General features: G+C 44.5%; 1 protein-coding gene across 1 annotated transcript in view; it reads left to right on the plus strand.

The window, feature by feature from the left end:
- Window positions 1-9,142, plus strand: part of LOC111146652 (syntrophin beta 1) — a 227,023-nt gene extending 217,881 nt beyond the window's left edge. Inside the window, exons 6-7 of the mRNA XM_022502291.1 lie at window positions 5,766-5,956; window positions 8,973-9,142. Of these exons, the coding sequence (XP_022357999.1) occupies window positions 5,766-5,956; window positions 8,973-9,065 (284 nt within the window). The 3' untranslated portion in view covers window positions 9,066-9,142. The remainder of the gene's footprint in view (window positions 1-5,765; window positions 5,957-8,972) is intronic.
- The last annotated feature ends 6,882 nt before the right edge of the window (window positions 9,143-16,024 follow it).

The raw sequence follows: 16,024 nt of genomic DNA on the forward strand, positions 1-16,024 counted from the left end.
AAGAGGTCATTTTCCTACCTGTGACCCCCCGGGGGGCTTCCTGCAGGCACAAGCTTTGAGTCACTCAGACCGACTAGCAGGGTTCTTGTTTTTTTTTTTTTTTAAAGATTTTATTTATTTATTTGACAGACAGAGATCACAAGTAGGCAGAGCAGCAGGCAGAGAGAGAGGGGGAAGCAGGCTCCCCGCCGAGCAGAGAGCCCAACGTGGGGCCTGATCCCAGGACCCTGGGATCATGACCCGAGCCGAAGGCAGAGGCTTAACCCACTGAGCCACCCAGGCACCCCAGGGTTCTTCTTTTTAACAGCAGAGACTGACTCTGAGTCATTTATCACAGAGTAAAATTCTTGGAAATAATAATTTTGCTAGCTCACGGAGTTGATGGGGAAACTGGGGCACCAGTTTCTGAAAAAGAGCAGGAAACAGAGGCATGGGTTGGGGGCGGAGGGCGGGTTTCAACAGCAAAGGGCAGAGCCTTGAGAAGAGACACCAGTGCGACGGGTCTGAGTGTTGACACCCAGGCGGGACAGAAGGAGTGCACAGTGAGCGCGGCCCCATTCATACAGAGCTCTGAGAAAGGACTATTTACGTGGATTTTTTACATGGATTACATGTTTATAGAAGGAAGACATATATATATATATGTATACATATATATGTATACACACACACACACACATATATATATTTTTTTAAAGATTTTGGTTGTTTCTTTTTTTATAGATTTTATCTATTTATTTGACAGAGATCGCAAGTAGGCAGAGAGGCAGGCAGAGAGAGAGGAGGAAGCAGGCTCCCTGCTGAGCAGAGAGCCTGATTCGGGGCTCAATCCCAGGACCCTGAGATCATGACCTGAGCCGAAGGCAGAGGCTTTAACCCACTGAGCCACCCAGGTGCCCCAAAAGATTTTGGGTTTTTATTTGACAGAGAGAGACATAGCGAGAAAGGCAACACAAGCAGAGGGAGTGGAAGAGGGAGAAGCAGCTTCCTCGCTGAGCAGGGAACCTGATGTGGGGCTCTATCCCACAACACTGGGATCATGACCCAAGCCAAAGGCAGACTCTTAAGGACCAAGCCACGCAGGCGCCCCAGGAAGACCCCTTCTTTACCATCCTATTTATTGAGTGTACTCAGGACGTGCCAGGCATTTCATATAATGTCTCTTGGTGTTTTCCACACTATGAGAAACAACCCTATTATGGGTCCAGAAGTCAATGAATCGAGGCAAGACCAACATTTAAAAAATTAAATTAAATGGAATGCACTTATCAGTGTAAATACTGCTTAGATTTGTGGAACTTTGGATTCAGGGCTGTGTGTGTCCCGCGTCACAAATCATTGCCTTCTCTCATCGAATCCTCACAATTCCCTTGCCAGTCTGACTTTACCGAATCTGGAAGCAAATCCTTAAGAAAGGATAAGTAACTTGTCCAGGATCTCACAACTAATAAATGTCAGGACCGACTTGAACACTACGCTGTGTCATTCTAAAGCCCATTCTTCATTGACTCCAGGGCCTGCCGAGGCCTGGACGCACTGCTGTAGCGCTAGTCAAAACCCAGCACAGGCTGCTGTGATTAATGATTTTCATGCCACTCTCCAAATCAGATGATTGATAGGTGATTCATAGGTGACAGACAGATAGATAGAAATGCATCTGTATGTAAATATATAGATAATTTAATTTTTTGTTGGCCAAAGATAAAATTAGAGACTACAAACTAATATGAATTTCAGCTAAAGTGAATAAGCTAAGTATATACTGTAAAATCTTGGACATTGGGACACCTGGGTGGCTCAGTCCGTTAAGCATCCAACTCTTGGTTTTGGCTCAGGTCATGATCTTGGGGTCATGAGATTGAGCCCCACATTGAGCTCCACACTCAGCACAGGGTCTGCTTGAGATTCTCTCTCCCTTTCTCTCGGGTCCTCCCCACCTCTCTAAAATAAATAAATAAATCTTTTTTTTTAAAAAATCGTGTATATTTGCTAAGGTGGAGTCCACATGAACCCGGTGATTTTCAGCAGCCCACACCACGTACAGTTAACAGTGTCGTTGATGCTATTGCTCCTGGTTCTGAGATCTAGGATTGTTTCTAGTTCTGAGATTGAAGGCCACCCTCTCTTCCACGTCTCCTGCCGTCACTCATAACGAGGGTGTATGTCACAGAGTAGCTGTTCTCCTCAGCAGCAGTCTTCCAGTAAATCCACCTTTCAGTCTCACCAGCTGCTTCTTAGAATACTGTCCCCTTTCCCTCTTCTGTCATGTTTTCTCCTGTTCTTTCACTTCTCTTTGTCTCTGGGGAACCAGTACAAGGAAACAGCCATGGTGTGGGATGTAAGCCAGAAAGCCCTGGATTCAAATTCCAGTCCTATTTCTTTCTTTCTTTTTTTTTTTTTTTTTTAAGATTTTATTTATTTATTCATGACAAACAGAGAGAGAAAGGCAGAGGGAGAAGTAGGCTCCCCGCTGATCAGGGATCCCGATGTAGGGCTCAATCCCAGGACCCTGGGATCACAACCTGAGCCAAAAGCAGACACGTACAACCTGAGGTGCTCAGGCATGCCTCCTATTTCTTTCTTAATCTCTTACTTACTCTTACTCGAATCTCTTGTTTTCTTCATCTGTACAAAGAAGGAAATAATAGTACCCACCTCACAGAGTTGTTGTCAAGAATGAAGAGAAATAACCCACATGAATCTCCTGGCCCAGTGCTTGACACATAAGCTCTCTCTACGTATTATTATTAACAATTAGTTGTTACCCTGTCATTATGTCCCCAAACCTGTGCTGTCCAGTATGCTAGCTTCTGGTCATGTGTGGCTATTTCAATGTAATTAATTAAAACTAAATGAATTCCTTAATCACATGAGCACCATTTCCAGGGCTCAGTCATCCCCTGTGCCTACCTAACGGCTACCATGAAAGGTGGTGCCGATCTAGAACATTTCCATCATGGCCCAGAGTGCTACTGTACTGCTGTGCTCTAGAGGAACAGATTTCCCCTAAGACATCTTAGGTGCAGCATTTCCAAACAACAGAAGTAAAGTTCTTTTTGGTTTACTCCTCTAAAACCTCAGATTGCTGTGATTCAGCCGTTTGGGGTTGGGGCCTGAGAATTTGTACCTGGTAACATCCCAGGTGGTATGGCTGCTCCTGGGCCGTGGGGCCCTCTGGGAGAAGCACCACACCAGGGAGCAGCCTCCCCCAGGAGCAGCTCCCACTCAGGAGTAGTCGAAAAGATGGGACACACGTCAGTGTGTGGCGGGGTTTCTCCACATTCCCTCTACTCATGCAAACATGAAAAACCAGATGTTTTGTAGACTGTCCGCCGCAGCAACTCCCAACAAAATGGCTGTCTTTTTGTAATTACCCTGAAACTGATTGGTGCCCCCCGCCATTTCCCGTCACTGCTGGAAACCTTTTGAGAGTGTCCCCAAGGCTCTTATTCTTATGCTGCATCTTTACAGCAAGAAAAACTAGAGCTTTGGACCTGAGAGTTGGAAAACCAGAAAACTAGACCTGATGAACTGATATGTGTAAATGCTGGAGAAGTTCACGCCCCTTGCCCCAAATTCAGGAGTGTTCTAGGAAAGAATGGAAAAGGCCAAGGGGATTTGGTTTAGTTTACATTCCACAGATTTTGCAAAATCTTTCTTTCTCAATAAGCTGAACTCTACTTAGACAGGAAAGCCACGGAGCGGTTGGTGGACCAGCCAAAGGAAACAACAAAGCACTGTGTGCACTGAGCTAGCCCGGTGGTGGGAGAGAAGAAATTCTGCCGTGACCGCAGGTGCATCCCGGTTACAGATAGAAAGATGCCTTGTGGGAGTTGGGGAATGGGCCTTGTGTTTTAATCAGAGCTTCAATTAACTTGCTAATGTGTTCGATTTGTCCTGTGTGGATTGAGAACATCTTCAGATAATCAGTTCCATTACAGGAAGGCCGTGAACACCAGCTGAGGTCAACTAGAATTGAAAGTAACCACAATCAGTTGATTCTGAATGTCTGAGGGCATAGCTTTCAAGTTCAAATACAGAGGAAGAAAAAAGGAAAAACCTGTTTAAAGCTCATTCGCGCACTTATTCTACAGTTAATAGAAGTAAAGAGGGTAGGAAATAAGGATTCAAGATGGGAAACCATACCTAGACCCATGCCACTGTCTTTGGCCATCCGGGGACTGCAGGGATGGCAGAGGTTGTGGACCTTCTGAGAAGATGAGATTTATGGAGGGGCTTTGCTCTGAAGGACTCAGAAATCTATTAGAGAATGTAGTGGACCTTTCGGAAATATTAACCCTTAGTTACAAATTGAAAGATGCCTGTGGGAAGTCGGAGGAAGGGGTACACTTTTAACCAGAGCTCCAATTAAAGGCCACCTTATTCTGTGAGCAGATAGAGTCCCCTGTCCCTTTCCCCCAAACCTGGAATGTCCCTCAGCCGTACAGTTAATACTCTGACTCTTTGCCAAGGTCCCTCTCCACCCCGACTGCCAGAGTTTGAGAAAGATACATGGCACAGAGTGGAAAGAACTTGAATTTCGAATTCTAAGCCACCTCAATTGGGCCACATTTCACCTATAATATATTAGCTAAGGTCCTGCTTTAGAAGTTTGTGGTAAGGTGGTAAGGTGAAGTTCGGTTTGGTTTATAAAGCTGAGTTGAGCTAAGGATGGTACAGAGCAGTCTTAATGCTCCCTTACTCCTCCCAACCCCCCCTGCTCCCCCCGACCCTGCCCCGTCCCTGACTCGGTCCCCCTCCCAGAAAAACATCTGGTTTCCCTAAAGAGCTTTCAGATGTATATGAAGGTCTCAGCCAATTTACTTGCCTGCTGGTTAAATGCGATGTTCTGTGAGCCGAAAAATCCAACCTAATACTTAATAACCTTTTCCAGAACTCTTTGATCAAAGTTTAAACCTTTGCAAGTCTTCCTAAATAGGAACTAGGATTCTGGGGCAGTCCCCCGTCCACTCAGATGCTTCGAGCACGGATATCTTTTCCTAAACGCAGTGAGGACCACACATAAAAGCGGACGGCTGTCCTGATCAAGAGGTGTTAGTTTTGTTCCTTCAGATCAGAGGGTCCCCTGTGACCACCCCCTGAGCAGAGACGGAAAGCAGTCTCCTCCGTGGAAGGGGCCCCGTCTGAGAATCGCTCTGCAGTCCAGCTTCCCCAGGACCCACGATCCTCAGATCGCCAGGGGACGTTCTAAAACACTCATTTCTATTTATAAAATGAGATTTGTTGGACTTTTTTATAAAAAATAAAAATGGGATTATTTTTAAGCTGCTCACTCCCGACTTCTTCGGTGGGTTACATTGGTAACAGAATGGAGGAATGCGCACTCCTTTCACCGGGTGGAGGGCGTGGCAATGGGGTGCACGTGCGTGTGTGTGTGTGTGTGATGATGACGACGACTCAGCTGGCTCACCCTCTGTCAGATGTCAGGTCTTTTTTTTCCCCTGACAAGGCCAGCGGAAGGTAAGTACGCTCGTACGGCCAGAGAAAGGCTAGAGCCCAGATAAAATTCAGTAAATCCCAGCCAAAGGAATTCTTTCAGCTTATTTCCCTTGGTTTCATGGGTCAGGTTACATGACAGTATCCAAATCAGTCCAAGGAGAATATTCTCGTGAGCAACGATTAATTTTCAACTTGTGTTGAAATGTGTGGCCGGTCCTGGGACTGAGGAGACAGGCCGGGGTAAGTGCGTAGGCAAATGGACCGACCTGGCTGTGGCTACTGCACTCTCTCCTCTTCCCCTTCAGCTTGCACCTACAAAAACCAGGAGTGCCGCCTGACCGTACATTATGAGAACGGATTTTCCATTACCACTGAACCACAGGAGGGTGCCTTTCCCAAGACAATCATCCAGTCTCCCTATGAAAAGCTGAAGATGTCTTCAGATGATGGAATCAGGATGCTGTATCTAGATTTTGGAGGCAAGGATGGAGAGATTGTAAGTGTGTTTCTGTAGACAGCGCGAGTTCGTATGTTTCTCATTGGGCAACACATCCACGAGGGCTTGTGAATGTAACACGGCCTTTTTATTTATGTGGCCATTGACTGTTTACGAAGTACTTGCAAGTTCATGTCTTCTTTGATCCTTGAAAAACTATGATGAGATCCAATTATTCCAAAGTTCTTTACTTCGGTCTCATTTCCCACTAGCATACCAACTAAATATTTGAACCAAGGAATCCTTTAGAAAGTTAGAATTAAATTCTTATCAGATAGGGTCCCACCGGCTTCAAAATGCACCATTCTTTTTTTTTTTTTTAAGATTGATTTATTTATTTTATTTGAGAGACAGAGCACACAGAGGGCAGAGGGAGAAGCAACTCCCCATCGAGCAGGGACCCCGACGTGGGGCTCGATCCCACGACTCCCGGATCATGACCTGAGCTGAAGCCAGACACTTAACTGACTGAGCCACCCAGGTGCCCCTGCACCATTCATTTTTAAAAAGTATCAAGTCTCTAATCTAGCCGTGGCATTGTGCTCGTGTCAGGGTTGCAAGGATGAAAGTTGAGCAGGGCCAGCCAGGGGGGAGGTCTCCGAGGAGCAGGGCCAGCCAGGGGGGAGGTCTCCGAGGAGCAGGGCCAGCCAGGGGGGAGGTCTCCGAGGAGCACAGCACATGGAGAACAGAGGTGGACGGTTGGGAACAGGGGCGGAGCAGAAGGGGCAGCAGGGAACAAAGAGAAACTTGGTGAGCGATACCTGCGTGGAGAGAAGGCTAGACGAGGGCCCAGAAGTTTCGGGCTAATGGCAAATAATGCCTAACAAAATTAGCAAATTTGTCAGTTAAAGTAGCTTTTAGACTTCTATCAGTAATATGCAAATAGCCAGTGTATTTAAATTCATGATTTCCTGCGATCGTTACTGCCTATTACAATAAAAAAAAAGTGTATTTCTTCAGTTCCATGAAGGGTGAGAATTGCCTGTTCTTTCCAGCCAGCGTAGCTGTTGACATTCTCAGGAGGACCTAGCATCTCACTTAAGCTGTCAAATGCTGAACTTTTAAGAGGACCTTGATTCTGTAATAACTAGGCTCTCTTTAAGTCCTTCCTAAGTCACTAGGTTAGTCAACAAATATTCATTGACTTCTGCTTGATCACAGGGATGGGGAATATATAAAATGCAGAGGTAAACCTCGATTTCAAAGCTCTAGTAATTTCAGTGAAACTTATGGCCTTCTACAATCCCTCCCTCCGCCTCCAGCCCCTTCAGTGGTTTCTCCGGTGGGACTGGACTGGGACTTCTCTGGAAAGAATTCAGGGGCTGATGGAAGCGTAGAACCGAGACCACACTCGAGAGCATGAGGCCTTCATTTCAAAGTCTGAGCCGGGCTGTTGTGGAAGGGGCGCCTCGTAGCACCACCCCCCCATCAGAACTCACTTTCGGAAAACAGTTCCCAGCTCATCATCTTCCCTTTAAAAAGGATCTGTGGGGGATCTGGGTGGCTCAGTGAGTTAAACCTCTGCCTTCGGCTCAGGTCATGATCTCAGTGAGGGTCCTGGGATGGAGCCCCACATCGGGCTCACTGCTCCTCAGGGAGCCAGCTTCCTCTCTCTCTGCCTGCCTCTCTGCCTACTTGTGATCTGTCTCTCTGTCAAATAAATACATAAAAATATTTTAAAAAATGGATCTGCAGGGTTTTACAGGATTTTTGTCTTATTGTTTGTATGTTTCAGTAAGTTCAGCCTGAAGCAGCAGTTTGGAAAGACACGAGTGATCTGAAAGTCCATTTTACTCAAAATACTTGTAGTTCAGTTGCTGTTCTATCCATCGTTCGACCCAGTGCTCTTTCCTGAAGGTGATGGCTCCCTAGCAAAACAAAAATAAGAACAAAACAACCAAAAAACAAAAGGCTCTTGGCCTTAGCCTTGGCTTGAAAAATCAAGGTTCTTTTTGCCAGTGAGGAAAATCACTTATGTTTAAATTTCTGCCTTTCTGAAGCCTGTAATTTCAACCTGTCTTGGAAGATGTAGGCAGAACTGTGCGTTTGCCGCCAGTCCATCCGGCTGAGAAGTGCAAGTTCACGCACAGCTTCCCCAGGCCTGGTTCTCCAGCCCCAGGAGGCAGGCCCCGCCAGGCCTTCCCTCTCCCTTTCTGGGGAAGGGAGTGGACACGGGCTGCAGGAAATGGAATAAATTGTTCTCTTTCTGTCTCTATAACTAACTCACCAAATGTCTTGGGCACGTCCTTTTATGTCTTTGGAGCTGGGTCTCTGTCCATAAAATTAGATTCCTTCCAAAAGTTGCATTCCGTGTTAGTGAAACAGAACACTGTGGTTCTCCCCAACTTTGGCATCACAGAAAGTCTTAGAACTTCTTCAGATCTCAATTTCCCATATAAAACGTGCAGATAATGGCCACAAGCTCATAATGGTTTTTTGAGAATTTAATAAGACGGTGTGGAGGAAATACTCAGCCTGATTCATGATTAATACAACCCTAACTTTGCTAGATGTTCTTACACACTCAGGTGGCTGTTCCCCAACAGTGTCGTCAGCCAAAGAAGACTGGGAACAACTCCTCTCTCTCATTCTCTCTGATCACAGGTTGGGTCACATGTAGGAACTGCTGAGAAGGGAAGGACTTTAGCGGGGCTTTAACGGACAGGCGACACACATGTTACAACAGTCCAAGGGCACAGGACACTGGGGACACAGCCGCTGAGCGGTGTGGCTTCCCCATTCTGAGGGTTCACACGCTATTTCATTGAATACTCTAATTACCCTGTGAATTAGGTAGGACTGGGAAAAATTTTAAATGACTTGTCCAAGATTACATATCTCAAAAGCGTTTCACAGAACCTATTTCAGGAACAAAGATGGATTTAAAAAATAAGTTCACAGAGTTATTTTTTTAAACCTCACTTGGGGAGGGGGGGGGGCAAGGATTTAAAACCATAATTCTGCACCAAGCGTCGATTTAGAATCGCTCACATGCTCTCTTTTTTTGGGATTTCAGCAACTGGACCTTCATTCCTGCCCCAAGCCAATTGTCTTCATCATTCACTCCTTCCTGTCGGCAAAGATCACAAGACTGGGCTTGGTGGCCTGAACCAAGGGGGGATTTGCCTTCGAGAAAGGGAGGGCGGCTGCGCCCCCAGCGGGTGACATCAGACACCATGAACGGCGCACCAGGTGTGGCATACCATGGTCGGCTTTGGATCCCCGAGTCCTCTCCACTGCCCCAGTCTTCTCTGTCAGCTTCGCCAACAACAAGGGTGGGGGAGGGAGGGGAGGGCAAGAAAACACCACGAGGAATATCAGAAGAAAACTGGCTTTCTAGAACAGTAGAAGGGTAACGAGGTGAGGGCGAATGGGAATAAATACACAACCTGGTTTTGAAATAATGACAGTCAAGGATATCATGACCATGAGAACTTGTCTACCAGTCCTAGGCAACTGGTTCACCCAGCTAAGCAAGAACTAAGTAGATGAAGAATGGACATTTTCACCTCTCTGTCCCCAGTGACAGTGATCTTTTGTTTTATTGTGATTTATTGCCTCCTTCCAATTGAGTTGACTTTCGCTTGTAATGAAAGAGCAGTGCTTCAAAGGGAAACCCACCTTTTCAATTTTAAGTATGAAGTGGCTGTAATTCTCTTCCTAATGACTTACCTTTCAGTGACGTGGAATGACCCTGCGGTATTCTCATTAGCATACGCTGAGTGGGAATTAAATAAAGCCTCAGCTACTGATCTGAGCTGGAAGCTGGTGGAATCTGAGCCAAAGTAGACTGTTTATGTCGCAAAGCTGTGCGTTGCAGAAGGGTGGTGTGCCTGAGAAGTGGTTCAGCTGGGGACTGCGCTCCCACCAACGTGTGCTATCTCCGAGCCAAGACTGATAGCTTTACTTAGAGAAAGGAAATTATGGATATTTTTTTAAAAGATTGTCACTTGAGGTATATATGTGGCATATATATCTTATATATATAACATATTATATATATACATATATATAGAAACAGTTCACATGAGGTTAACTAATTATCCCCATTTCGTGGTTTTCAGCAGAAGTACTGAGCAGTTTATTGACCCTTGTTTCTGCCTGTGCTCGCGTGCATGTGTTTTCAGACCAGTCCTAGAGTAGCCTCATAGAATTCTGACAGCTTCCACAGCTCTTAGGAATTGCAGGGAAATAATATAATGACCTGGTATTTTTCTACAAGAATATTTTCAGACAACATAGAGCGTATTGCTGATTTAATGCTTTTATTTTTACCTTTCAATTCAAATTCACTCAAAAGACACCTGTATTATTTGATTTTGGAGTCGCCTTCCTCGAACTTAAAAATTAGCACTGGAGTTTCTGTAAGCATTTGTAACTATCCTTTCCCTTGTACTTTACGTAAACAAATGCTCCGGATTCAATCTGTGTGTTTTTTCAGAATTGTCTTTCAGCAACTACCTATGCAAAGAGCTTTTAAAGTCAAAACTGTTTTAAAGGGATGTAATTTTGCCCACGGAGACACATACGTTTATTGAGTTACAAAGCAGCATCCAAAGTGTGTATCAAGTAACACTAGCTCCAAAGGGCATTGACTGAGTGGTGTTTTGTTGTGTTTTGTTGGGGGAGGGGAGCAGTGAGAATAAGAGGTTTGATGATCAAAAATGTGTTAAATAATAGAGGTAAGAAATGTGAAACAGATGTCATGATTGTGGGCCTCCTCAAAGACTTAAGTATATACATTGTGATTCTTCAAGGGGGTCCCCCTGTACCATTCCTACACTTGAAAGCTTACAGAGCTCCTTTCTGACAGCATTTTGGGAAGCAAGTGTTTTAAAACAAACCAGGGGTGCCTGGCTGGCTCGGTCAGTAGAGCATATGACTCTTGATCTCGGGGTGTTGCATTCAAGCCCCATGTTGGGTGTAGAGATTACTTAAATAAAAAATAAAATAAAATACAAAAAACACTTTGGGAAACACAGCTTTAGGTCACTGATCTTTTTTTTCGGTTTCCCATTTTAAAATGCTCAAGAGTGAAGTCCCACCTGAATATTATGGGAAAGCTTTGATTCGTTTGTGAATTATACTGCACTCTTTCATTACGTATTTTCAAAGTCACTGGAATGTTGTCATACAAGAGAATTATGCATTGTAAATAACATTAAAATACATATATTAATGCCAATAGTTCAGTTCAACAATATGTAATCTAAGGTGCTCAGTACTACAGGAAGTATGAGTTAATTACTCATAATTAAATTGCAAAGATCCTATTCTATATTTATAGATGAATTAAAATGATCATAATTACAAATATTTCTTCATCACTTGAGTTTTAGACTGATTAATATCTGGGTGGGGGGTCAACAAATTACATTCTCTGCATTTATAAAAACTTAATTTAAATATTTATATTTTAGAAAAAATACATTTGAATAAATTAATGCATTTTCTGAATTAAAATGTACTAGCAAGAAGTAGACGATTTTACTAAGAGAATTATGTATATGAATCCTTGTTTTTTCCTTCAAAGTTAAGTGTGTCATATCAGAGTGGCTATGGTGAATCAATTTCAAATACTCATTTTTCCTTGTTTCTGAATTGAAGAAATTACATAATGATTTTACACTGTAGATTTTAATCTTGTCTTGATGTGTGTTTGAATGTTGTGAATGACACACAATCAGATGTCTGGATCATGCCTGGGTAGAGTTGGAGAATTAACTGATTCATTTGGGGGAATTTGTTTTTGTCCAATCTGCTCTGTGTTTAATCCGTTTCTTATTGGAATCAATGAATTATTAAGTTTGCGTTTGTCCCTTTAAGGGCCAATCAATACTAATGACTGATGTTTCAGCTGTACTCGTGGGAAGCCTCCCATTTGCTCTTGGTGAGGTTCAAGGAGCCCTAAGCATCCCAGGGATTTAAAGAAGGCCAATAGAAATATAGTTACCAATCTCCTTCCTGACTTGAACTAAGGAGAAGAAAAAAACCATAAACCTCTTAAAAACACCCAGGTAGGGCGTTTAATTAATTCTTTCAATTGATATAGTTAAAATGCTAAAAAATGCATTCGCCTGAAATTAACGAGAAGCCTTTCTGGCCTTTCTTTTACAAATACGAGGTATTCCATCTTGAGGGGATTGGAGTGGACGGGGGTGAGGGAGTAATTTTTGAATGTACATTGAGTTAAAAAAATGTGCCTATGTTTATAGCACCATGGATGTCTTGTAAAATTTATATATGAATTAAATAAATATTCACCTCTGAATATGGTGGACCGGCTGGCTGGTGGTTTCATCAAAGTCACAGAGGGAGTGTGAAGACACAACCTGCTGTTCTCTTCCTCCAGGACTGGCTCCAGAAGGTGCTAATGGGTAAAGGAGGATGCCGCTGGAAAATTTGCTTTTATTGGGGGGTAGGATTGTGTATAATTTCAGGATGGGTCTGCATCTGGGACTTGGGGATCTTGGCTCTCATTTTAACTAAAGTTTCATGGAATTTAAGCTGTACACCAAGCTCCAAATACTTAAGTTCTCTGTCCTACTATAACTTGGTTTGTGTTTCAATTGCTTATTATTAATCTTAGTCTATGGCTGAGAAGTCTTTCTACTATTTGAAAATTGAGTAGTAGTGAGATTACATTTAGAACTGTAGAATCTCACTTTTGAAGAGACTTCAGAGGTCATCAAGCCCATTAGTGCCCAAAGTTTATTTATAATTTTAGCAATACTACCCTAGGATCTTAGGGTATATCATTTGCTAGTAACAGTGCAACACAATATATACATATAAAAATGAATGTGCACCAATTAAATTTTTTTAAGAAGTCTGTACCACCCAGAGTCATCCCACATACACTCCTGGTCTAAGTAGTGCATTTGGGGGAATGCCGACCTTGTATATGCATCCCTTACGGTTCATTCTGCCTGACATGGAAAGTTTCCAGCTATGGGATGAGAGCTCCTTCTTTCCCAAGGCAGGTCCTTCCACTGCTGGATGGTGAGAGTTGTTGCAAAGTTCTTATTCTTAGAGCCAAAATTTAGGTCTGCCTTTCAGTCCTGACCCGTTCTACCCTAGAAAACACTGGAAGTCTGATCTCTCTACCACATGAATGTCTTATAGGATAAAAAGACATATCAGGGCTGGGAGAAACCAGGGAATAGAAAAATGATCTGAAAATGGCTTTAAGTAGGACACCTCAAATTCCTTCTTTTTATCTTTAAAGAACCGATTGGCCAAGATTAAAACTCTCCGTACTACCTAGTGGTGGAGAGTGATGGGAAAGCAGGCATTTATTTATAAGGCCATTAGTAGGTCTACATTTGGCAACAATCTGCGAGGTTATCTGGCAATATCTAGAAAAATTCTAACACACATGTACCTTTTGACTGTAAGGATTTATTCTAGAGATAAAGTGCACAAAGACTAACATGGAAGAATCATCCTGGTGGCGTTCGTTGTAGAATGAAGCTAAAAAGGTCAGGAAGGTCATTAAAAGCCAAACAAATCCCAGCGTGTAGATGCGCTAGATTCCACAGTGTGACAAGGACCCATCTCTTAAGTGCTACTATGACAAAGTTCCTAAGGGCAACTTCTGCAAAATGCAGATAAAAACACAGACGTATGGATACGGATATGGAGTCCATGTGTTGTTTAAAAGGTGATTCTCCTGAAGAACGGCACCTGCCAGGACGTTTTGGGAATCTGTGCTCGTGCTGTCTTCATGATGATGGAGGGCGGGGGAGACACTTGGCCTTCACTGAACAGGAGCCACTGCCAGTAGATGTCCTGCAACAGGAGGACAGTCCCCGCATCCAGGGGGACCGTTATCCACACAACTGTTTTGTCCTGTGAGTTGCTTGGGTAGGTGAAACCCGTGGTTTATCTGAGCCTAGACCCTGACTATACCTTACAAAGGAAAACATGTTTTGACCGATTCAATACATTCTGAATTTTCTAGGTATGGACCTAGCACGTATATGGAAGGAAGACTGTGGTTTTGGTTCGTTCAGGGCGTTTTATCAAACATTTTATCAGAACGAGTCACCCAGAGCCAGTGTGTACGCGGTGCTCGAGTCATCGACACAGAACACCGGACTCCCGTGTACACGCACCTCAGGGACACGGGGTCTGAGTTATTTTACCTTTCAGTGTGGTTGTGCCCCAGCATCTCCATATTGAAGTGCATCGTATTTTATGATTATGACTTTCCTTTTCCAAACTTCTTTACCTTACAGTTAGAGAATATCGATTTTAAACAATCCCGAGCGCACAGAGGCTTACTGCTGGGCGCAGCAGATTCCCTCCATGCCACTGTCTAGCGTCCGAGACGCTCTGCTGCGGGCCCAGCCGGAGGCCCCACCACCGCCGGCTTTGCTTGCCCCGAGGACTTGTGCTGCTGAGACCCGACCCCCCGCTTGCTCGGAAACGCTGCCCCTCCAAGCCCCGCGTCCACTGGCTACCGCCACCAGGCAGCCAGCGAAGGAGATGCATCCTGGCATCTCTGGGTTTTGCCATCAATTCCGGACTTGGGTGAAGAGCCACACACCGTAGGCCCTAAGAACTGTGTCCTGAGCGGCCACGAATGACCTGAGCAGTCTGATACTGTACAGGATTTCAAGCTTTGGGGGGCCCAACAGGAGCTCATAACAGGAAGGAGCCGAGTGGGAAAAGAATGTTCTTCGTCCTTCTTCTGTGTACTTCCCCCGAGACATGGTTTCTGCATACACCGTGTGCCCCGAGACACTCCCTGTGACTGAGAACACACCCGCCGGGGGACGGGCTGTGTTCTTTGAGCCGGTTACAGGGCAAGCCATGGCCCATGAGTCATGTGTCACCTGCCCTGCTGGCTGCCTTCCCCACCTCTTCTCCCTTTTCCTCTTCACTTCTTGGGGACCTGGAATTGGACATTCCACAACCAGCGTGAGCACCTAATCATACCTTACACAAAGATCCACTCAAAATGGATCACAGACCTAAATAAACGAGATAAAACTATAAGGTGAAAAGATAACCCACAGAATGGGAGAAAAATGTCTATAAGTCATATATCTGATAAGGGCCTTGAATCCAGAATACGTAAAGACCTCTGACATTTGAACAACAAAAAGACAAATCATCCAACTAAAAATGGTCAAAGGAATTGCGTGGACAGTTCTCCAAAGAAGATACGTAAATGGGCCAACAGGCACGTGAAGAGATGCTCAACGTTAGTAGTTATCTGGAAAATGTAAATCAAAACCACAGTGAGATCCCTCCTCACATTTCATGTCATTTGTCAGAAAGACAAATAATTACAAGTACTAGAAAGGATGCTGGGAATTTGGAACCCTAACACGTTCATGGCCGGTAGAAAGGTCAGACGGTACAGCTAGCAGCTTTGGAAAACCATGAAAACAAAAAGGTTAAACGTGGAGTTATCGTACAGTCGAGCAGTTCTACTAGGCACCTACCCAAGATAATGCAAAATGTATGTCCACGCAAAACACTTGTTCACAGAGTCCATAGCTGCCTTATTCGTAATCGCCAAAAGGTGCAAGTGGCCCAGATGTCTGCCCGTTGGTGATCAGCAAAACGTGGCTGATTCACACCTTTGAACGATTCAGCTCTGAAACAGGACGGGGCCTGCCACAGGCTACAACATGGAGGAACCTTGAAAACCTCACGCTAAGAGAAAGAAACCAGACACACAAGGCCATACTTGTAGGAGTCAATGCACATGACATGTCCGGGAGAGGCAAATCTGGAGATACAGAGAGTAGATCCGTGTCTGCCAGGGGCTGGGAGGAGGGAGAATAGGGAATGACGGCCAGTAGATACGGCCTGTCCGTTTGCGGGGGATGAAAATGTTCTGGAAATAGCCGTGATGGCCACACAACTTTGTGAGTGTACCAAACCCACCGAGTTATCCACTCTACAGGGTGAGTTTCATGATGTGTGAGTTACATCTCAAACATATACGCTGTGGGCTTTTTTTTTTTTTTTAAAGATTTTATTTATTTGACAGACAGAGATCACAAGTAAGCAGGGAGGCAGGCAGAGAGAGAGGAGGAAGCAAGCTCCCTG

Source organism: Enhydra lutris, unplaced genomic scaffold (assembly GCF_002288905.1).
Source record: "Enhydra lutris kenyoni isolate GAN:26980312 unplaced genomic scaffold, ASM228890v2 scaffoldscaffold14, whole genome shotgun sequence".
NCBI classification, from domain to species: Eukaryota; Metazoa; Chordata; class Mammalia; order Carnivora; family Mustelidae; genus Enhydra; species Enhydra lutris.